The sequence below is a fragment of the Catharus ustulatus genome, chromosome 3, assembly GCF_009819885.2.
Source record: "Catharus ustulatus isolate bCatUst1 chromosome 3, bCatUst1.pri.v2, whole genome shotgun sequence".
Classification (NCBI taxonomy): Eukaryota; Metazoa; Chordata; class Aves; order Passeriformes; family Turdidae; genus Catharus; species Catharus ustulatus.
Window position 1 is genome coordinate 39,899,994 of NC_046223.1, and position 22,570 is coordinate 39,922,563.

General features: G+C 39.5%; 1 protein-coding gene across 10 annotated transcripts in view; it reads left to right on the forward strand.

Moving 5' to 3' along the window:
• The first annotated feature begins 465 nt into the window (after positions 1–465).
• The window catches only part of QKI (QKI, KH domain containing RNA binding), a 156,985-nt gene continuing 134,880 nt past the window's right edge, over positions 466–22,570 (forward strand). Inside the window, exon 1 of one of the 10 annotated variants that reach the window (XM_033055981.2) lies at positions 466–1,180. In XM_033055981.2, coding sequence (XP_032911872.1) covers positions 1,039–1,180 — 142 coding nt within the window. In that variant the 5' untranslated portion in view covers positions 466–1,038. Of the gene's footprint in view, positions 1,181–3,225; positions 3,593–22,570 lie in introns of those variants that run through there. The other 9 variants (XM_033055983.2, XM_033055982.2, XM_033055980.2 and 6 more) reach the window with 9 other exon arrangements.

Consider the following 22,570-nt stretch of genomic DNA (forward strand, 5'->3'; position numbering starts at 1 on the left):
ACTTTGTTTGGGAGAGTTCCGTGCGCGCGCGCGTGTTTCCGCGCGGCGGGGCCGGGCGGGAGCCGCACGGGAAGCCGGCTGTCCCCCCGCCGCCGCCCCGGGCCTCCGGAGCGGAAGGGAGGGAAGGAGGGAGGGACGGACGGACAGCTGCGGCTCCGCCAAGCGGCGCTGCCGCCGCCGCCGGGCAGCGGCCGCCCCGCCCCTGGTCCCGCCCCCGGCGTGTCCCACCCCCGCGGGCCCTGCCCCCTCCCCTCCTGCCGCCGCCGCCGCTGCTGCCAGCGCAGCCTGAACTGAAGCGAACTCCGGAGCGAACTGAGGAGAAGTGAGGAGGCGGCGGCGGGGCTGAGACTCAGCAGCCACAGGCGGCGGCGGCGGCAGCAGCAGCAGCAGCAGCGGCGGCGGGAGGGCGGGCGGGAGGGAGGCGGAGAGGAGGAGGAGGAGGAGGACACACGCCAGGCGCAGCGCGGCGGCAACAACAGCAGCAGCGGCGGCAACAGCGGGGAGACACCGGCGGCGGCTCCTCGGAAGCGGCAGCCGCGCCAGCAGCGCCCGCCCGCCCCGCGCGTCCCCTCCCTCCCTCCCTCCCCCGCCGCGGAGACAGGGGGCAGCGCCGAGAGGAGAACCGGGCTCAGCGTGTGTGTGCGCGGGAGGAGGAGGAGGAGGGGGGACACACCGAGGACTGCGCCGGCCGAGGGCGCACGGAGCAGGGAAGCGCCGGCGGCGGCACCGAGAGGCGGCGGCGGGTCCTTGTGCCCGGAGAGGAGGGCGCAGCCCGCACGGGGGTTTCTACCGAGTTTCCTCTTTTTTTTCCTTTTTTTTTTTTTTTTTTTTCCCTGGGACTCAGCGGCGGGTCTGCGTTTGTCTCCGGATTTGAATCCTCCTCCTTCTCCTCCTTCCTCGGGGAAGCTCCCCTCCCCGCCCCCTCCCCTCCCCCACCGCCTCCCAGCCCGCCCGGATCCAGCCGGGCGCCCCGTGCCGCGGTCGCGTTGCTCGGCAGAGCTGCTGCGGGCGCTCGCCGTCTCTGCGCGGGCTTGGAATATGGTTGGGGAAATGGAAACCAAGGAGAAGCCGAAGCCGAGCCCCGATTACCTGATGCAGCTGATGAACGACAAGAAGCTGATGAGCAGCCTCCCCAACTTCTGCGGGATCTTCAACCACCTCGAGAGGCTGCTGGACGAAGGTAAAAGCGCTCGCTCGCCCGGCCGCCCCCTCCCCCGCCCCGTCGCCCTGCCCTGCCTTCTCCGGCCCGGGGATCCCGCTCGGCCCCCCGCCCCGGCCCGGCCGGGCGGCGGGGACGGCCCGGGGCCTGTTCCGCTCTCCCCGCTGCTCCCCGCACGCTCCCGGCCCCGGCTGGGGAACCGAAAACAAAGGGGAAGTGCGGGCTCTCCCCGCCCTGGCCGCCGTCGCGCGGTGCCGAGGGACTCGGGGAGCGAGTGGGAGGGGAGAGGCAGCCCCGGCCGCGCGGGTCCCCGATCCTCCCGGAGGGTTTTCCCCCTTATTTTTCCTTTTTTTCTTTTTTCCTTTTTACCCTTTTCCGCACTATCTCCTTAAACCGGGGGAAGGGTAACTACAGCACGGAGGGGAGGGAGCGAGGAGAGGAGCTCAGGAATGCGCTCTGGGGGAAGGCAGGGAGGAGGGGAAAGGCTGGCTGGCGGCTGGCGCTCCCCTCCCTCCATGCCTCCCTCCCGCGGCGGCGGGGGACACGGGGGTCCTGCCGGCGCCCTCGGAGCGCTCCGCCGCCCGGCCCCAGGGCCCCCGCCGGGGGGGCGGGGGGTGTTTGGTTTCGGGATTTGGCTGTTCTGGAAGCTGCTTGGACTTGAATGACTAAGGCGGAGGGGGGCTGAGCTCTTTCTTCAGCTCCAGATCTACCCCACCCCGAACTGGCCGCAAACTAATTACGATTTTCCTATATCGCAAGGGAAGCGAGCAAATTCTTCTCTCGGCTGTCCTTACCTTTTAAAGAAACTGAACTTGAAGGACTCCTACGTGTGACTTTAGTGAAGGGGGAGAAACAAAAAGGATTACGAAATTGCCTGGTCTGCTCCTGCCAAACGTCCACCCTAGCCCCGCACCCCCTCCTGGCACGGGGCGAGGCCCCCCCATACCCCCAGTTTTCCCCCTGGTAACTTCGTTTAAGGTTTAAGATTTCGCAAATAAATAATCACATTTTAGAAATTAAAAGGAAAACTGCGAGCCGGACACTTCCTGAGTCCCATACGTTTTCCCACTACAGTTGCAGACCCACTGTGTATCAAAAATTAGGTGGAACACTTGTTTTTAGTATTTTAAGTTCGTCTTGTACTCGGGTTCACCGATTTGTTTTTCTTGTCAAAGGCATTTCTTTTCCTATGACTCGAAACCTAGCCTTTCTGGAGAGTTAGACCTGTTTAATCGTATCTGATAGCTTTGTAGAATATGATGTGACCATAAATTATTTATACAGTTTCAGCTTGTTGGGATTCTCTAGTATGAAGTACTGGTTTTCGAGATTTTGAGTTAGGGTTCTTGTTTGCGGATGTATTCCTCCTCTCTAAGAGAAGTTTGGGAAGTTGTTGACCTCGGAAGATGAAAGAACTGGTTATATTTGGTAGAACAACTCCCCGCCCTCTGCCAAGACTGTAAAAATGAGATAGCGACTGTAGTACGACACAAAAATAGCGTGTCGAGAAAATGCTACCTTCTGAAATAAATGATAGAGGAGTTTAAAAAAACCCAAACAGTGAAGAATACCGAAATATGGATTGTGGGAAGCATTATAATGGGAGAGACTATTTTTATTTTCAAGACACTTGGAGTAGTTTGATTTTATGTTGGAGCAAATGTGGACGTGAAAAACAGAACTATTTACAACTTATATTCTTGGTTACCACAACGAGCAACCTCTTCAAAATAGTTAGATTTACAATAAACATGAAGAAGAGACTTGGCCGAGAAGACTCCTTTATAGCACAAACGAGCCTTCCAGAGGCTTGTTAATGGATTTTTAAATTTCTGAATCTCTTCAACTTTATGTATTTGGCCAGAGGAGGCCTGAAGCTGTTTTTTTATTTTCAGAGAACAAAAGGAAGAAAAACATTGCCCGATGCAAAAAGGACGCTGAAAAAGGAATTCCCGAAATACTTATATCTTGTCATATATTTTGAAATACTGAAAACTCTGGAAGTGTGTTTGCAAAGTATTGGAGTTCCAAAATGAGGGCTCTCGAGACTCTCGCTGACAGAGTTTAAGGACTGTATTGGAACTATTCTTCACTCTCTTCTTCAAAAGAAAAGCAAATAAAATACAATCTCTGTTCCTAAATGGTCTCTGGAAGAAGCCTGCTATCCCTTTAAACTTTTCTGCTTTTCCTGTTTACGTTGGCAGTTGGGTGGAAGTATTGTGGAGGCAGAAAACTTTTTGGAATGTTGAAAAAAAAGTTTCATGCAAATCTAGTAAATTGCTTCAAGACTTCAGAATTTGAACACTAAGGGGCGCCAGTTATTTTTTTATCTGAGGCATGGGTCCGCCAGCACCACTATTGACTCGGGCAGTAAAATTATCAAATCTGGTAGAAGACTCCAAAGAATGACAAAATACTTGTGGATTTGTGCAGGTATCTGTATTTGCATGGACCTCCACGTATTGTATGCTTACAGGCAGTATTACATAGGTGGAACAGGCAGTAGCAGTGAACAGTTGAGAAGTTGGAACAACTGTTTCCCTGTAAAACACCTATCCTGGTTACCAATGGGGGCTGTGTTAAATATCTTGAACTGTATACTCCACTGACATCCTGCAGCAGAAGAGTTTAGTAATAGCGAACTACAGGTTTGCTGGCAAAGTCTGCAGGATTTAATGTGCTTACTGAAAAGTGTATTATTTCATGGCTTCATCAGTTGTCTCCCGGCACCCTCGAGAATACCAAGTATTTGGGGCAAGTGCGTGTATATATAGCTATATATAATCTAAAAATAAAGTTACAGGGTTCACATTCCCTCTTTGCCCCCTCCACCCAGTCATTTGATTTGTTTCTTCTAGTTTGTTGTTGTGTGCTTTAGATAGGTGGTTTTTTGTTTGTTTTTTTTTTGTTTGTTTGTTTTTTGTTTATGCTTCTTATTCTTTAGAAGAATAATATTATGATCAGCCATTGTCTTTTTCTTGTGTGCTGATCAAAATGAAGAAATAAAGTCATAACCCTAAGAATTCAAACAAATAAAAGGTGGGATTGCTTGATTGCTTTCCTTACTGGAATGCTAGAGTATTTTTTTTATTATTATTTATTTATTGTTACATGCCAGTATTTAAAAACAGAACCCAAATGGGATTCAGCTGTGGTTACTTCTTGTAATTGTATGCAGCAAGAGATAGAAAGAGAACCATGGGTTTAGGTGAACAGTACATCTAATCTGGTTAGGTTACAGAATGTGCATCTGCTTTTTTGGGGGGCTATTTCTATGCTGTGTGTATTATCCAAAGCATGTTTTCCTTTCTGAACTCTATCCTACTTTTTGATCTTGGAAAATTTCAGTGCTTAACTTAGTAGATGGTCTCTATCTTGCAGCATTTTGTTTTTGAAGATTAGCTTAAATTTAAGAAGTGTATTGAGGAAACTTTTTTTTTAAAGAACTACTTTCATAAAATGTGAAAGTTACAGTTTTGTTTAGTTTACAGTTATTTTTCCATATGTGTGCTTTTAACTTATGTGTAAATAAGGCTTCTGTGGATTAACAAGGATGTTTAAAGAGCACATCATAATAACTAGGAAGCTGAATTGTTTTTATCAGACTGGTGCAAACCTGTGGGAAGAGAGGGCTTTTCCTGAATGTGGAATAGGCTGTATTTCCTGTAATTGTTTGCACCATCAAATGTGACCTGATTTTTTAAATTTTTTTTTTTTTTTTTGCTTAAGCTTTTGGGATACTAACTTTTATGATGTTAACCTAGATTTTTTTTTTTCTGACGACTTTTATGTTTTAATGCTTCCCTTTGTGGACAGTGAATAGAGTTGTACCTGTTTTCTTGCACTATTTTTAAAAAGTGTATTGGACATTTCAAACTCCTCAGTAGCATGCTGACAGATTGAAGTTAATGAGGTACTTCGGTTGTATTCTTTCAGCAGACTATGAACAAATGTGCCAGAACTATTTACTGAGATCCAAGTAGTCTGATTTTTAAATTTAAATTTTGTTTTTTTGAACCTGTAAGTGCATAGACTCTTGCACCTGATTGGAATGTACACAGATCACACCTGTGGGCTGAACTGTTTTCAAAAAGAGATTGAAGCAGACTTTATCAAGAATTCGTTTTTCCTCAGTAACCTATACCTCAAAAACCTGTGTGTTCCCTTCAAAAACTGTGTTGAAGGTGACTGAAAAGTGCGTCTACCTTTAAATGTAAATTAAACCATGCATCTAGCTATTGGAGATAAATCTATTTTTGAGTCAAATAGGCTGCCTCTTTCTGTCTACCAAGTATAACACAGCTAGTGGAAGAGAATCCCAGTGGGCAATATGAGGATAAATTTTTTGTGAATGTTGCTCTCTGTTTAGTTTTCTCACTGAGAAAAGTGCATGTGAACTTGGAGAGCTTAGTGCTGAAGAGTGCAGTTTCTGCCTCAGTCTGGCTGTATTAACCAAAATGTTTGCATGAAGTAGGGCTGAAGAACTGTGTTCTGGTGTTGTAAATGAGTTCTCTCTGGGAAGTTATCTAGTTACTTTTGTACATGACCTTATTGTTTGTGATTATGTAAATGTAGCCTGTGCTTAGCTAGGGTTTTGCTGACTTGTCAGATTTGATGGAGGGGCACTGGCCACATTAGCACGTCAGTTTTTTCAGTTGTATCAGATCTTGCAACAGACCCCCATTAATACATTAAAAATGTGCTTCTTAATGCAATATTCAGGGGTGAATATTCTTTGGGATAAACGCCTTATGAAAGATTTGGCCAGAGAGTCTCAGACTGATTTTTAAACTTGATGTATTAATGTTAAATTTGTCAAAGTGGCATGCCACAAGAGCATTGAGTATTGTTTGTGTGCTGTTTATCATTAGTACTCTTTTGAATTTGGTTCTCTAATTATCTCTTAAAACTTAATGGTCTGAGGTGTTTCCCTGATTTATGAATGTGTTGTAATAACAAGGCTGTAATGCTTCTAGAACTTGTATTCAGAAACCTTGTAAGAGGTGTGGGTGGTTGGTTATTTTTTGGCAGGGGAGGGAGTGGCTTTAATATCTTGGCAGTCTATTACAACGCCAAACCAAAAGCTCCATTGCACTTAAGAAGCTGTGGCAGGCTTTTGGGGTTTCGGAAAAATATTTAAAATGACACAGTTCAGTTCTTTTTAAAATGCATTATTTGTGGAGCTGTATCTGCAGCATTTTTACCATTGCAATTACCTGACATGTAATTAAAAAAAGGGTACTTTTTACCTTATACTTGCCTACCAATAATTGATTGTTAAAATATTTGTCTTTAGTTTTTTTATTTTTCAATAAGAGTAACCATAGTAGACTTAGTTCTATAAAGGACTTGTTAAGGTGGGAGAGGCCTGTTTGAATTAATCATTCTTGCTTAGTGCAACTTTTTTATTACAGTTGGAATTGAGTTGCATTTTCCTCCCCTGAAATTAAATGCAGTAATTTCTAAAATAACTGGTGTCATATAAAAATCCCTTGCTATGGTTAGAAACAACTGACCAAGTGCGGATTAGATTAGGGAGTGGCACACGGTGCTTTTGTGACATACAAGGGGAAGAGCTGGAAGTGTGTTAGTTAATATTATAGTAAAATGGGGAAAAAAACCCTAAACCAACCACCACCAGCAGAGAAAAACTATAGATTTTAAGAGAGCACTAAGAATGTCCTGATTATCAAAATGAAGTTCGTATGTATCAACAGATAGAAAGAAGTTGCTGATGTTTGATGAATGCTGTGGGTGTGAAGAGAAGGCTAGACATGAAATGGATGGTCTTTTTTGTGGGTTAGTAATGTTTTTGACCAGGTTATCTGTTTCAGTCATTCTTAGATTAAATTTTTTTTTCGTCAGATCACACTATGCAATGCCAAGTCAGGAATGGGATGCTTACAATGATTTGGATTGCATAGACTTTGTTAGAAGAGCAAATACGTTTGAATTGTCTTTTATTACTGTCAAGTGTTCTCCATTTTTGAGAATGCACACTGATGCAGGTATCCTATTAATTAGATGTATTATTAGATGCTGATCTGGTATATTTCTGTGGCTGACAGGGATAGACCTGTGTTAACGTTAATTACAAGACCATCCTGACAGCTCAGGCTGATTGAAGTACAGCAGGAGTCTGCCATGGAAACTGATGGTTTATATTTGACTGCTTATATGGAATGTTGAGGGGCGGGAGCTGGGGGAAATGCCCTGCCAGGAAAGCTGTGAACTAATGAAATGCCCTTATTCACTGACCCTTGTCTTTATTGAAACATAACTCGCAACTTCTCATTCTGACCGTGTGAATTTTTCTGTATTGATTTTAGTCAGAATGTGGACTATGAAAATCTGGTAGTTTTGACATTTCATTGAAATTTAATAACCCAGTGCTAAGAAAACCAGTAGGAACAGTAAAACTGCTAGTGTTTTTACACTCACTGTCTGTTGGTTAGTTCAATAGAAGTACCACACAAGCTACATCTGTGGCTTGCTAGCAGGAGGATCTGTGTTGGTGAGGGACATTGAAATTGCTGTTTGAATCCTGAAACAGATAATAGGTGTAATGTTTATAGTCTGAATTATATACCTTTGCTTTGTGAAGACAAAGAGTGAGGTTGCTGAAAGTTAGGCAACATTACATTTTAACTTTCAGCTTCAGAAAATACTCTGTATAACCCTGTACAATGCACTTAAAGCAATGTCCAGGTTTGTGTTTCTTTTGGTTGTTTTTCTTGGAAACGTTTAATAGAAGTGGAGTTAGCTTTTTAATAGCAGAGCTTAATTTTTTTGAGACAATTTATGCATGAATGAACAAAACAGCTGTGACAACACTAAAGAGAAATAATATCTGGCTTCATTAGCAGAACTGCCCCTCCACTGTGTTATTCTTGCTTCCATTAGAAAGTGGCTTTTGCAGACTAGCAGCGTGTCTGAGAACAAGACAGTGCAAGTTGAAGTGAAGCTGTGTTACTTAAACCTCTGTTGTCTAAGTTCGGCACTAGAAGTTGCAGCTTTTTTCATCCCTGCAATGATTTTAGCAGTATTAGTGGTTGGAATAAGTGTGGTAATGCTAAAAGGGATTTTTATTTATTTTATTCTCATGGTTTGAAATAGTAAGTAGAAATTGAAATTACATTTTCAACAACTTTTCATTTGAGAATTGATTTTTTTAATACTCTGTGTCAAATAGTAACTTTTGTTTTTCAGTTCAGTGCAAAAAATCATTCTCTTGTAGGGAAATGCAGTAGGTAGCTATTGATGTTTTAACAGTTTTGGTGGTGCATGGTTGAGTAGCACCCTGGAAGTAAATTTTTAAAATTACTTTTAAAAATATTTTTGACTGTTTTGCAGTGGTGCTTGAATATGTTTACTTTACTCCATTCTGCAGTTGGAATAAAGTTGGAGTTGTAATTTTCTGTGTTTCCAGCACAGGCGGTTCCAGAGCAAGGTTTTGATACTTTGTACTGTAACTGCAGTGCTCCAAGAAGTGCCCATGCGGGAAGGTTCTCAGGATCCCCTTTTTTAGAATGGATAAGCCATGTAACAGTTTGCATGATAACTCACTGAAATCTGAGGGTATTCATAGTTGGGACAGCTAACACTTCAGTGGTGTATAATTTTACAAAAGTTGATGTTTCTTTAAGACTTGATCTCAAAAATAAAAGCATCCCAGCATGACAAATAATTAAAATCTTGTTACTTTGCTGGGAAGTTACTTCTAGGCAATCTAGGGAGTAGTGCATCAGAGAGTGGCTGCTGATGTCAGAGCAGAGGCAGGGAAGATAATACAGTATTTTATACTCTTATCTGGTAGATCAGTTTCAGGATTAAAAGGTCAGCTGATATTCTGTAGCGGTCAGGGGTTTTTTGAGTTTGTTTTTGTGTGGTGCTGGCTTTCTTTTCGGATGGATCAGAGCTGTGATCTCACTCCCGTGTGTGATCTCAGAGCAGCTGTGTTGGCACGGTGGCTGAGGTGGCTCGATATTGAAGATGTAGAGCAGTGCCTTGGGGAGGGAAGTGCATTTGCTTAAACATTTACTTAAAAGTCTGAAGCTCCTAACTGATTGTGCATCTGGTCCATTCAGAATTTTAAGGATGTGCTTATTTGCAGGCTAGCTGACACTAGATGGAAGTCAGACTTTGCTGAATTCTTTAAACCCTTTAGGTGTTGAAATAATGAACCTTTGTGTGTTTTTTCTCATTCCGATTAAAGAACTGATTTAGAAATCTCTGTAGCCATTAGTTGGTCAAAATGTCCTTTCCTAGCTACGGAATATTTTTTTCATTAATGTGTAGGAGATGGCAGGTGCCTGAAATTTAAAAAAATAAGCAACAGATTTGCTAGCACAATTATTAATACAGCCCTAATGTTCTGGTTCATAAGTTTAAATGACAGCTAAACTAAAATATTCAGCTCTTGTTGCATAATGCTTCCATTTATTTGTCAGACTTTGAAACAGTAGAAAATCAGTTAATATTCTTCTCAGTGCAGCTTAGTCTAATAACGTGCAAATAATTATATTAAAAGTTGATGCACAATTTTCAATTTTTTAGATGCAGAGCAGGCCAAATCCACATCTCTTTGCTGTGAATGTCTTAGGTTTCATTGCAGAAACAGGGAGAAGGAGGAGAACACAAGAAAACAATTCTCTGACTTGATGCTGTTTGCTTTTGAGCAGTGTTGTTGATCATATTGCTTTTAGTTAGTTTCAGTTTCTCTCAATTTGAAGGAGCATGAGCTGCACCCCTCCAGCATAAAGCAACATGGACAATTTCTCAAAGTTGTCACAGTTGACAACCCCCGCCCAAAATTACAAAATAACTTTGCCTAAATACTCCATGTACAGTCTGTTGTCAGGCGTGTTCCCCCAGCAGTTGGTTTGTGTGTTAAAGTTGAAGGTTAAAATGCTGTAATAGGCCCAGCTGTCTTGTTCAAAGTGTGGTGTTTTTGCTGCGAAGATTGACTGTGCAGTGAGAACGTGGTGTGTGTTAGACATTGGTAGAGACAAGTTGCTGATAGTTCTTTAATTGCTTAAGTATCTTATCATCTATAAAGATAAGTATAGTCAGAGAGGCTCATATACAGTCAGTTTACGAGGGAATTACTGCTGCTTTAAATCACTTGAGGCTTTTATGGAAATCTGATACTACCTGAAGCAAGACTTGATAGGCACGTTCTTTTGCTCCCACTTTTCATGTAGTTATGTCAACTTTGTGCTCAAATAGACTTGAACAAAATCCGAGCATAGATGATGTGGTAGGGATCAGAAATTAATTCTAATGAAGATTCTATCAGGAAGATTGATTATATGTGTATTAAAACATCTTCAGAGGAAGAATGATACTTTAGTATCTCAGGTATTAAGTCAGTGACTGTATTTGTGTTTAGAAGAGAATTATATTTGACTGTTCTAATAACACGTTTACAGAGATTTGAGTCATATTTTGAAATTTCTTGTAACAGTTTTGTGTTCATACTCTGGATAAATTTTATTTTTCTAACAAGACTAGCATAATCCTTGGGGGAAAAAGAAAAAACAAACCACCAGAAAAAACTTTATGTAAGGATCAAATCTATCATAGAAGGGAGAAAATGTAAAACTTAGTTTCTTGAGAAAAGCTTGTTGCAGTTATGAACTTAAAACTTTTTTTTAGGATTTTTGTGGCATTTAAGATATATACTGACATTTTGAGGGGGAGGGGGGGAAAACTTCTCTATATCATCTTAATTATAGGGCTAATTGAGGTTAAATTCTGTATGGATCAAAGTATTTCCAACTTCTACTAATTCAGGTGTAGCTTCCAGGCAAGCAAGGAACTGTGTGGAAGCTTTGTCTATGGGTGATGGGTACATAAACTTAGTGCCTATTGATTTAGTAACTGTATGTTATTCATAACTATTCATGAGGAATCATGTTGGTTCCAAACAGGAGGTTTAATACACACTGGGGGCACTTGGTAGTGCTGAGTTTTAATACTGTTAAGTGTCTTCAGCAAGGTATTCTTGCGTCAGCCTCGGATTAACATAGGATGAATAACAGAGCAATTCATCAGCTAGGCAGCTCTGAAGAGTGTCAGCAAGAAAGCTGACTATGATGAATTGGAGAGAGATGGATGCTGCAGTAGATGGCTGCTCCAGCCAGCGCTGGGGTGTTGAGGGATGGCAGCTGGTATTTAGGTGTGCTCCGAGTAATAAAGTGAGGACGGACCACACGCTTCTGCTCAGCTGAATAGAAGAGAAACGCATCCCTTCTACCATCCAGAAAGGTTACTGAATTTAACAGCATAAAATGACAGATGGACAACTGGTTTTTCTTTCATTGGAAAAGATTTACATCAGTCTTTAGTACTGATAAATGTGAGTTATGCTTTGAAGACAGACTTGTCTTCAAAATCTCTTGGTCTTTGCAGTCTCAGCAACCTTATTTGACTTCAGAAATTTGGATAAATTAACTTTGAGGCAGATTTAGTTTATTCTGAACTTAATTTTCGTTCAAGTTCTGTGTTAGCCTCTCTTCGGTCTCACAGCTTTCAATTACTTTGTTACTTCAATTACTGATTACTGTAAGTTTTAATTTTTTCCCCTCCAGGATAAAGAAAATAGTTGGGAATTTGAGGGGGGGGGATTTTCTTCAATCAGCCTAATAGCATAACTAAGTGGTTTTTGTCATGTGCACAGGTCTTTCTAATCCCATTTAGTATGGTTTGTACTAGAATTGTTCTTGACTGCTTTTTGTTAGATCAAATTGTTGAACACTTGATACATGGAGAACAGTTTAAAGTAATAATATTCAAGCTTTTACTTTGTTGGGGCTCTTCATATGGATTTTTTTCTGCCTGCTGGCTGACTTTAGGTTACAAAACCTGAATGTACAGGCTTTCTGAGCCCTGAGCACAGTTCAGGACTGAAATCTGTAGCAAACATTTCAGTATGTGGTATAGCAGTCATAACTAGTTTAGTGTAATGGTGTATTATAGCATAAACTGCTGCACAGATTAAACTGCATTTCTAGTACATTTTCTGGATTGAGAATCTTAGCTGCTGAAAGTTTTCAATAGTCGTTAATAACTAAAATGTGTTTGTAAATAATTGGAAGTATATGGCAATGTCTCCTTCAAACTTTTATTGTATGCTCTTTGTCTTAAATTTCAAATAAAAGATGGGATACTAATAAAACACTAACATTTAAGGAGCTTTTTTCTTAGTCTAGTCATGGGTGAGTAGTTTCTCATAGGATATAATATAGTTGACAAAAACTTATGGTGCTATAAAATTTTATGTTTTCCCACACCCTTCCCTACCATGGAAAGTTGAGGCTTTTTTTTCCCCTCCATGGTAAATGAAGGAATAAATATTGCTGGGAATGAAATCTGGATAATTTCCAGGCTGTTGAGCTAATTAATGAAACTCAGTGCCACAAGTACAGGTGCAACAGTATGCACATATCAATATTGGTATAATGAAAAAATTGATAGAAAGAACACAGTATGTTTTAAAAACATTACTTTATAAGTAACTGCAAAGATTTTATTATATGTTGGTTTTGAAACTGCTAAATTAAACAGATCATTATATGAAAGGAACAGAAAAACCAAAATCTATTTCCTTGAGCTCTGAGGTGTCTCTTTGCTCAGAAAATGTTACTAATTTAAAGAATAACACAACAGTTAGCCTTCAAATGTTATGAGTTTATACATTACACCTAAGAGGGAGATATTCATGAGGTTGATCTTTGTACAGTCTAATCAAGACTTCCTCTACATGTAGTGTCTTTTTCCAATGCAATCTACACTATTTTTTCTTGTACTTGTCGCACTGAGCTGCTCTAGCCATTCCTTGCCATACCTTTCCTGACATAGCAAAGAATTACAGAACAGGCATATTTCATTTTGCAGCACCATCAGCGAAACTGTGTGGTCACTGGCGCAAAAACTAACATCAAAGAGATTTTTTTTCCCGAAACTGAAGAGGTTGTATTTGGAAATTGCATGAAAACAAAATAGTCTTTGAAAGAGACCTTTGAGACCACTTTCTTTCTGAAGTAGACAGCATCTTTTTTGTTAGCAAAGTTAATGGAGCTAAGTGAAAAGCAGTATGAGTTACCAGAATGGTGTTTTTCAATCTACTGTTTGCAGACTCACTGCATAAAAAGAGTTGCTGCATATAAGAAAGAAAAAGGAAACTTCTTATTTGGAGATTTTAATTAGGGTACACTGAGCCTTGACTTTCTTTGTGAACCTTCTGTTGTTATGTAAGTGAAAAAGGTTGAAGACCACTGATTTGGGGGAATTTGCATTTTAGTAATTGTCCTTGGCCGTGGGCTGAAGTAAAAATTTGAAACAAGAAACCTCAGTGAGATCACGAAATAAAATGGTATTCACCATTATGTGAATTGAAACATGTTTCACCTATCAGCGTTCATTTTTTGTAGGACTTCCTGATTTTATATATCTACTGAGCTAGTGAGTATGATGATATTTTCCCCAGTTGAGATGTAGAGAGAGAATCTAATTGTATTAATCTATAGAGTTCAGTTTGCAGCACTGGAACTCCAAAATGATAAGATGTTAATTGCCAAAAGTACATATAAGAGATGTAACCTACTAAGTTCAAATTGGTATGCTGTTATTAGAGAATAATTTTAGTAGTAAACTGTCTTTAGGGCATCTGAACCTTTCAATTTAAATTCCATTAAAATAGTCAGACTGTTCTCATTCGTGAACAAGAATATTAAAGCCAGTTCCAGATGCTCAAGTACCTTTAGCTGTAAATATTTCATGAAATGTTTCAAGTTATCTCCCTGTTCCCCCCCAGCTTTCTCCTCACAATGGACAGCTTTATGAGGTGATAGACCTGTTGTTCAGCATTAATGATAAATCAGCTTGGGGAAAAAACTGCTTATACAATGTCTAATACACAGTAGTCAGGGTACAGGTCCTGCTAATGTAATAAGTCTGTTCTTTAACTCAATCCTCAATATAAACTCTTAATTTGTAAGATCTTTTCTGGTAGATTTAAGAGATAGTTGGAAATAGTGTAAATGAAATCCATGCTGTGTTAGAAGCCTGTGAAATTCTGCTAAAAATTACATGAATTAAGGTTAGCATTCAGTTTACATATTGGGATGTTTAGTTTTTGTGGTGGGTTGCACTTTTTAAACTTGGTTTTTGACTTTTATTGACTTTGTTCCTAAAAGAGGCTGTTCTTCAGTGAGTTTGTTTGTCAGAACTGATGATTCTGTGGCTACGCCATAAAAAACTTACATTATCTTCAACATTCTAATTATGCAAGTAGCAGAGATCTTGGCTACCAGACTGTAAAAGTAAATATTAGTTTTGTTTTAATATTCTCTGTCTGTTTCTACCATGTGTGTATATAGACATGAGTACACTCTATCTCCAGTGCCCTCTCCCTCCCCCCTCCCTTTTGTGGTAGTGGTACTTGTTAATACCTCTCACTTACAGTAGTAGGGAGTGAGTTATAAATGTTGTTTCTATGGGCAAGATTTAATATTATTAGAATTACTTTTTCTAGTGGAGTTACAAGCTACATGCCAGGTTGCTGAAGTGTAAAGCCAGAGTGATAGAGGGGAGAATCTCCTGTACTTCAATGAACTGAAATATTCTTTTGTGAATGAAGAACATGTACATTAGCAACTCCAACATTATAAATCTTTACTTTTAAGTGCCTTTTTTTGTTTGTTTTAAGTAAAGGTATCTGATTTTACTATGTGATGTAAATAGATTCTTATTTTCAACAAGAAACAAAATTCATGTTTGCATTTCTTAAAATGCAACATTAAAATTTACTTATGGAACATGGTGCATCTAATAATGCACACTTGCACGTGTTTTTTGGGTTTTTTTTGTGCTAGTTGTTGCCTGTCATCTGATATCTGTTGGTGTCTTGCAGAGGTGCCTTCCTTTATAATAAAACACATTTTAGTTAATTCTACAGATGATGACAAAACAGTAATCCTTCTTTCATCATAGTTTTAGTTAGAAAAACTCCAATCTCAACTGTGCTGCAATGGCAAGAGGTAAACACTGATGCTGCATTATCTTATCTAGTTGATAATTTCATCTAATAGTCCCGGAACTTGTTGTGCCAACTGTTGAATGCACTGGCCTGTGAAATAATCGGAACTTCAGCTTGCAAATACCAAGCTATTGTTTTCAGTAAAGTTGAGTTGAAATCTGCTTTCTATGCTGCATTGCAGTGGAAACCAATTAGTGTGACAAGATACCATTTTTTATTGTCAGAAGAGAGTTTCTGGTATTATTCTAAAATGTGAGCATATGTTTGCCAGTTTTTGTGGCAATTTAAGTTAATTTTGCAGACAAATAGGACTGAAGAGCCTTTGGTTGTTTAGTTTTGAATTTTAGAGTTCATGCTCACCAAATGGCTTCTCAAGTGATTTCTCTAATTTATGGTGATGCTAATGCCATGCAATATGTAATTTTTATTAGTCCCCTGAGTCTAGATGGCACTTGGATTTAATTTCATTTCATGGGACCCATCTGGTACAGTACAAAGCACCTCAGTTGTGCCAGGTATAGTAATTTTTTGTGCCCATAATTTGCGTAAGTTTTAAACTTCTGATGGCTAGGTATCACAGATTTGTGGTTTAACATATTTTTCTTGCATTTTCCAAAGGCCTGTAAGAGTTGACTAGAACAACATGTTATCTTCATTTAATGTGGCCATGTAAAGTGAAATGACTTAAGAAGGTAGATTGACTATTGAGATACATCAGCTTTGTATGAGATCCTGTTTGCTTATCTGATTGCAAAATATTTTTTAAAACTGTTGCACACAGTGAAAAATGCACCTTTTGAAGTACACTATTAGTTAAGATAACAGAGTAAAACTTAAATGAGCCAATGTGTGAAATTGTCATGCTGTGCATAGGTTGGTTACCTTTAATGTAATTTGATTACCTTCCAGTGTGACCAATACAGCTGTTTCACATGCTAAAATGACATGTTTGTGCTTCTTTTTCATTGTTGAATACTAGAGGGTAATATTTTAATCGCTTATTACATATTACCTTTTGTTGTTTTAGTGTAATTTCAAGTCTCTTATTCCATGAAGCCCAAACCAATATGGATTTGACTCCCATGCTTCATAAAGATTTGGCATGTGACTTTTATTTACCTCTTACTCCTATTTGTAGCTGTCACTTTGCTGCTTTGTCCTTCCAAGTAGTATATATTTTTTAAGGTACAAATTTTGTTTTACATCATGCTTAGGTCAGGTAGAATTTATGAAAACAAAGCAAAGTGAAGATTGTGCCTTTCTTTTTAGTTATTAGGGGAGTACCTTAAAACATGTAGCATAGCATGTATTAAGTATTTTTTTCTGAGTATTTTTCAGACTTGTCCAAAAAATTTTAAGAAGAAATATATCATTTGGAGGTGGGATAAAGCAGTGGAAATTTCTGAGAAAAGTTCATGGGAAAGAAAGGGACACTTATTATGAAAAGAAAATGTATGTAACGAAATATAGAGTGCTTGCTCAAAAATGTCTTTAATAAGGAGTGTGAGGTGTATGTGAAGGTCTAGTCAGTATGTGGAGAGATTTTATTCTTAGAAATGTTTTGATTAATGCAAGTAGGCAAGTTTAATGTCAACACTTGTTTTTAAACTGCTGACTTTTAGAAGCACTTAACACAGGAGGTGTAATGGTGGCTTTTATTGAAAAAGTTGAACTAAAGGTACCACCTGTGAAGAAGCTCCTCTGAGGTATACCTGCTGTTAGGGCTTTTTCAGGTGAGCGATAGGTCCTTGCATTACACTGGAGACACTAATGTCTGAATGGATGTGATGACTGCCTTGGAATGATGCTGCTGTTAGCAGTGAAAAATGTCTTCCTTACGATTCTGGTGCAGCAGGCCGTGGAGTGCAGCACATTTTTATAATAAAGGTGATGAATTTAATCGCAAACTGGCAGCCAAATGGAAATTGCAGACCTTGATACTGGGAGAAAATTGCCTATAAAGCAACTCCTGAGAGAGCAGGCTTTAAATTTATCCACCCATTTCGACATTGAGGAGAACACAGGAATTGCAGGGTATTTTGCTTGGGCTGTTTAGTTCAGATGGATGACACTTAGTCTACCTTTATTTAAGAACTAGTTACAGTGTTGCATTGTTTTTTTAAAAATAATAAAAAAATTTGACCTTTCTGCTTAAACTTTACACAGCAAGTATTTTGGAGAAATCTGTTCCTTTATTTGCTTGATACTTGCTCCTGCTAGAAAGTAGGACTAATACGCGTAATTAATTGAAACTTGGCAAGTGCCTCACAGATTTCCCCTTATGCCAGATTTAACCCTAATTTGATAGGAGATTTAAAAACCACATAGCCTTGTATTTGAAGCCTATTTGCACTGAAGCAGTTCCATAAATAATTGAACTGGTCTTGAAGTCCCCCTGGAAGTCTCTAGCAGTATGTTAACATAATTTCTGATAGCAGCACGGCATTTTTCAAACTTGTTGGTACTGATACATTTCAGTAGATCTTCACCCCTTATATTTAGTAGTGCCAGATGCTGATGCTCTTTCTATATGATAACTAGGAGCTGAATTTACAAATACGATTTCTCTGTATGGTAAGCACTATATTAAAAAGAGAAGACAAAATCTTTTTTAAGAAGCTTAGTAAAAGATGGCATGCTTATCATCTTTTATTGAAAGAATTGCAGATGATTAATTCAGAAATAGATGCTTGAATTGGACACTGAACTGAATGTCCTCACCACAGCACTTTTGGGCTGCCCTTTTGAGTGCTTTGAGAGGTGATCATTCAGGTGGGAGTAAGAATGAATAGCATTGGATTTTGATGGAGACTTCAAGATGAAGGAAGTAGGAGTACTTAAGACATCAAGTGTGGCATCTGTTAAGGTTATTTCTTCAAACGTTTCATTGGTCCAGTTTTTCCTCTTAAGTGCCATCAGAAGTAAGGTCTGTGTTAGAATGAATCTCTTGGTTATATGATCCCTAAAGTAAAATATGGCCTAATTTCTTGACCAAAAAGAAAAATTTTTATAATAAATATTTGCAATAGGAGCTGCTCATTTCTTGTTCATGGTTAATTTTGTTATGCCATTTAGAAAAGCAAACCTGTTACCAGTTTCTAATAGATTTTATTTCTTTATTTTTTAAATTATTACTTAATTTTTTTTTTTTTTGTTAAAGTGAAGCTTCCTGAGAGGTAATGCTCTTATTGACAGAGGACATAAGGGTTATTAAGTCACTGTGTGATGAAAACAGTTGAGCCTGATTTTGGCAGTTGTTGGAAGTCTGTAGTTAATGAGTAACTCACCTGTATTCCTTTGCTGAAAGTGTAGATTTGTAGCAAAATAAAATGAATGGTTGGCAAGTACTTGACTGTCTGTTACCATACTGGATTTTTTTTATTTTTCTATATTAGAGAGTGAAGTTCCTACAGAATGTGTTTTCAGTATAAATTTCTATATTTTCTGATCATGGAAAGTTGTGGCCTAACTTGCTTGAGAACTGTGCAATAGCGTTTATAATCTTATTATGTTAATGTTCTAAGACTGCAGTAGATTCAAATGAGCACATTAACAAGTTCAGATACAGGCATCCAGAGTTAGCTGGTATAACTTCTACCCCTTTTCCTTTGATTTTTGCCTTCTGTCTGGAAGCATTCAGAGGCACTTATTGAACTAGGAAAGACTAAGTACAGGTGTAGAATAGAGATGAAACTGGAATGTGTTTTCTGAATTAAGAGGAAAAAATAATGTCCAACTTGTTCACTGCAAAACAGCTTTTGCTTTAGTTTCTGGAATCACCTTGGAGAAAAGTTAATCAAGGGTAGTTTTGAAGTAATTTATCTGCTTGATGATGCAAAAAGTAGATTTTTGTTGGTGGTTCTTTTTGCTGATTCTGATAATCAGTGAATTCTTCAGTGGTCTGTTTCAGCTCAGTAACATGGAAGAAAGCTAATCAAGCAAACCAGAAAATGACTAAGAATAGTGTTTTGCTCGATTAGTGAGTTGAATTGGCCTACTGATTCAACTCACTAATTACTAAGAGAGTTTAAGCCACAGATAAGTGACTACTACTAAGACACAGCTGTTATGAGAGGTGTTAAGAAACTTCATTTTTCAGCAGCAGTGTGTTGTTATGATTAGTAACTCTTCTTACCCTTCAGAGGATAATTGGTGTAGCAAGCCTGACTTTTGGATTAATGGTCCCAATATTTAGTTTCTTCTGGACTTCCGTGCATAGTCCAGAGTAGTAAACTTTCTTGTTGTCATTTTTTAATCTATTTTTCACAACTTTCTCAAGATACGCAGTTCTTCTCTGGGATGAGTAGTGTGTTGCTTCCTTAACTATGCAATTTTTTTTTCTTCTATAAAAAGAGCAGTAATGATTTCATACAGCTCACTGTTACTGTTCTTTGCATCTTCCATTTGGTTATTCTTAACCTTCTTTTTCCGCTGTTCTTTCTTTCTGTTGGTAACTATATGGGTAGAGTTAGACTTCTATATTGCCAGTTTACCTTTGCTAAATTTCAGACTGAAATCAAACATAAAACCCAAAAACCAAAATAATTCAATATCCTCTTTAAAATGAATTTTAACATGTGCTACAACTAATGGTAAGGTGTGACAATACTACCAGTAGTAGCATTTTACTTTCAGTGCAGTGTATGATTAATGCTCTGTTATCTTCTGGTGTAGATTGATTTTAAAGTTGATTTTTTCATACTTTTTAAAAATTTGTTTTATTTTAGACATGTGTCAACACAGAGAAAATGCCTGTTCTAACTTTTTTTTTCACTTGTGTGTGTGGTGCACTTATGCACCTATTGACCTATCTCCAGTAACAGTGGTTACATTGGTGTTTACCCTCTGTAGCTGCATAAAGTCGTGTTCGCAGTTTGGCAGTATTGTCTGTAGTATATTAAAATGGGTTTCCTTTTGGTGCTTTTGTTTGAGCCACTGTGGTTTTCACCTTGAGTTTTAACAAGGAAAATTGGCTTGGGTTGCTTCCTTCATGCTATTCATCTGCTCTTGTCTTCTATATCTTTTCACTAAACTGTTTTTTTTAGGTCTGTGCTTGTAACAGACATAGTATGCTGTCTACTTCCACCTCATTTTTATTCTTCCCCTTACTGATACTTACATTTTAAGCTTTCAGAAAGCTTTTTCTTGAGGTGAAGCAAGATATTCTCTACAGTGCACAGTACAGAAAGTCTTGATATTATCATAAACTGCGATAAAGACTGTCTTGGTTTTCTTATTTATTAAACTTGTGTGTTCTGTGCTGCTTGCTTACTCAGTAATGATAATCATTGTTTTATTTCAAGCATGCTCTGTTTCTTACTTTCAGTTCTATTTCTTTAGGGGTCCTAATATTAATTGTTTTCTAAATGTCTTTGTTATCCTACTCGGAATTATGTGCACTTTATTTTGAATTGTTACTGTTGAACCTTAACATTATGTATAACAGAGCACTTTTTTTTTCCCCCACTCAATTTACTTTTATGTAGCATTGGATTTAATCTACTACATTTTTTATTCCTGTCACCCTGGACTATCTATAATCTATATCAATAATCTGTACTAATATTTCATAGTTTTCATAAGTATGTTTACGGCAGCCTTATTCTTTGCATAGTTTAGTTTCTGTTTTGCTTTGTTAACTGAATTTCAGTTTATCTCTAGTAAATAACATACCTTAGCATTTATCATTGATTAAGACCCTTAGACAGGGTGTCTTGTCTTTCCCAAGGTAAGGAATTGATCTGTGCATTTGATTGTGGGCTAAAATCAGTTAAACTGAGAGGTAATGTCTTGAGAAAACTTTATAAGTGTCTTGAAGTCCAGTTTTGTGGTTGTTCTTGGTATTTCATTGAGATATTTTTAAAAACAAAAAAAACCCCCAGAAACATCATCTTCCCTGCAATTTTTTATCTTTCATGTTCTTAACCAGATGTAGAATAGTGTTAGAGGCACATAATAAAGAAAAGATGGTTTACTTAGAGCCGTTCGTTTGTTAAGGTCAGGGTGTGAATCTCTACAATTAGAGCTGTCTTTTGATTACAGTAATTTCACGAATACAAGCCGCACTGAGTATAAGCTGCATCGCTGGGTGTTGGCAAACATTTTGTTTTTTGTCCATAAAAAAACCTCACCCGAGTATAAGCCGCTCTGTCGTTTGCAGGGAGGACCCGCGTGCAATAAAGTTGCCAATTAGTAACAGAATCGCGGCAGGGCGGGGTTTACTGGCTCGGCTCAGGCCATGAGGGCTTAGGGCTGCCGACATGGCTGTGTGGCCCAGCTCGGTGCTGCTGCTCGGTGGGACCTCTTGGGGCCGGCCGCCGCCACCGCTGGACTCAGTCACCCCAGCCCAGCGCTGCCCCGCAGCAGCAGGGGGGGCACAGAGCCCACCGGCACCCGCGGTGGCGGTGGGAGGTGGGGATGGAACCGCCCTGCTCCTGCGGTGGCACGCGGGGACGGGAGCCCCCTGAGCCGCGGGGCCAGCAGCATGGAGCCCCCTGCCTCCCCCACCCCCTGTGCTGCCTGCACGGAGCAACTCCACCCGCCGTGCAACAGAGTAACCAGTTTGTAACAACCGCGTAAATGCAGGGTTTTACTGGCAGGTACTCGACTTTGCAGTTTGCAGTATCTCGGTTTGCACTCCCGGGGTTGAAAATGTCAGAAAATTATTCACATATTGGCCGCTCCTGAGTATTAGCCGCGTTTCCTGTGTGGGAGCAAAATTTTGGTCAAAACGGTGTGGCTTGTATTCGTGAAATTACTGCAAGAATGGAAAAGGAATGGAAGAAGGTAGGAAACTGAATCCTAGTTTTATTAATTATTGCTACTTCTCTGAAAGAACAAAAGTCAGTTCACTGACTTTTGGCAGAAACAAAGTAGATTTTAGTAGGTTTCTCCAATGCAAACTGTCTAGTTCACAATTTTGAAATAATTTGTTGAAGTCATAGTAAATAGGAGAAGCAGGCTGCTTAAATACACTGACTTCTTAATTTCATTGTAGAATGTTCTTCTATGTTGAGATCAACTAGAAACTTTAATTTAGCATCTCCTCCCAGTATAGGAAGTTGTGAGGAGGTGATGAGACACTTCATCATACAGTCAGTGGTATCTTCATGTTTCACTTCAATTTCAGTACTGATCTACAGTAGAGATGTTGCAGGTGACAGAGATTATCCCCAAAAATGTTGTGTTTGGTTTATTTTTTTTTTTAATGTGCTCCTTGAGGAGGAGTTGAAGGATCATGGGAGACACCTAAATAGAGTGCAAAACTCCCAGTGTTCAGTCTCCTTTTGAAGTGCACAGTTGCAATTTGCAGTTCAGTGTTAAACTGTTTTTTTCAAAGGTTTTAGAGGAATCATGAGTGTTGATACCAA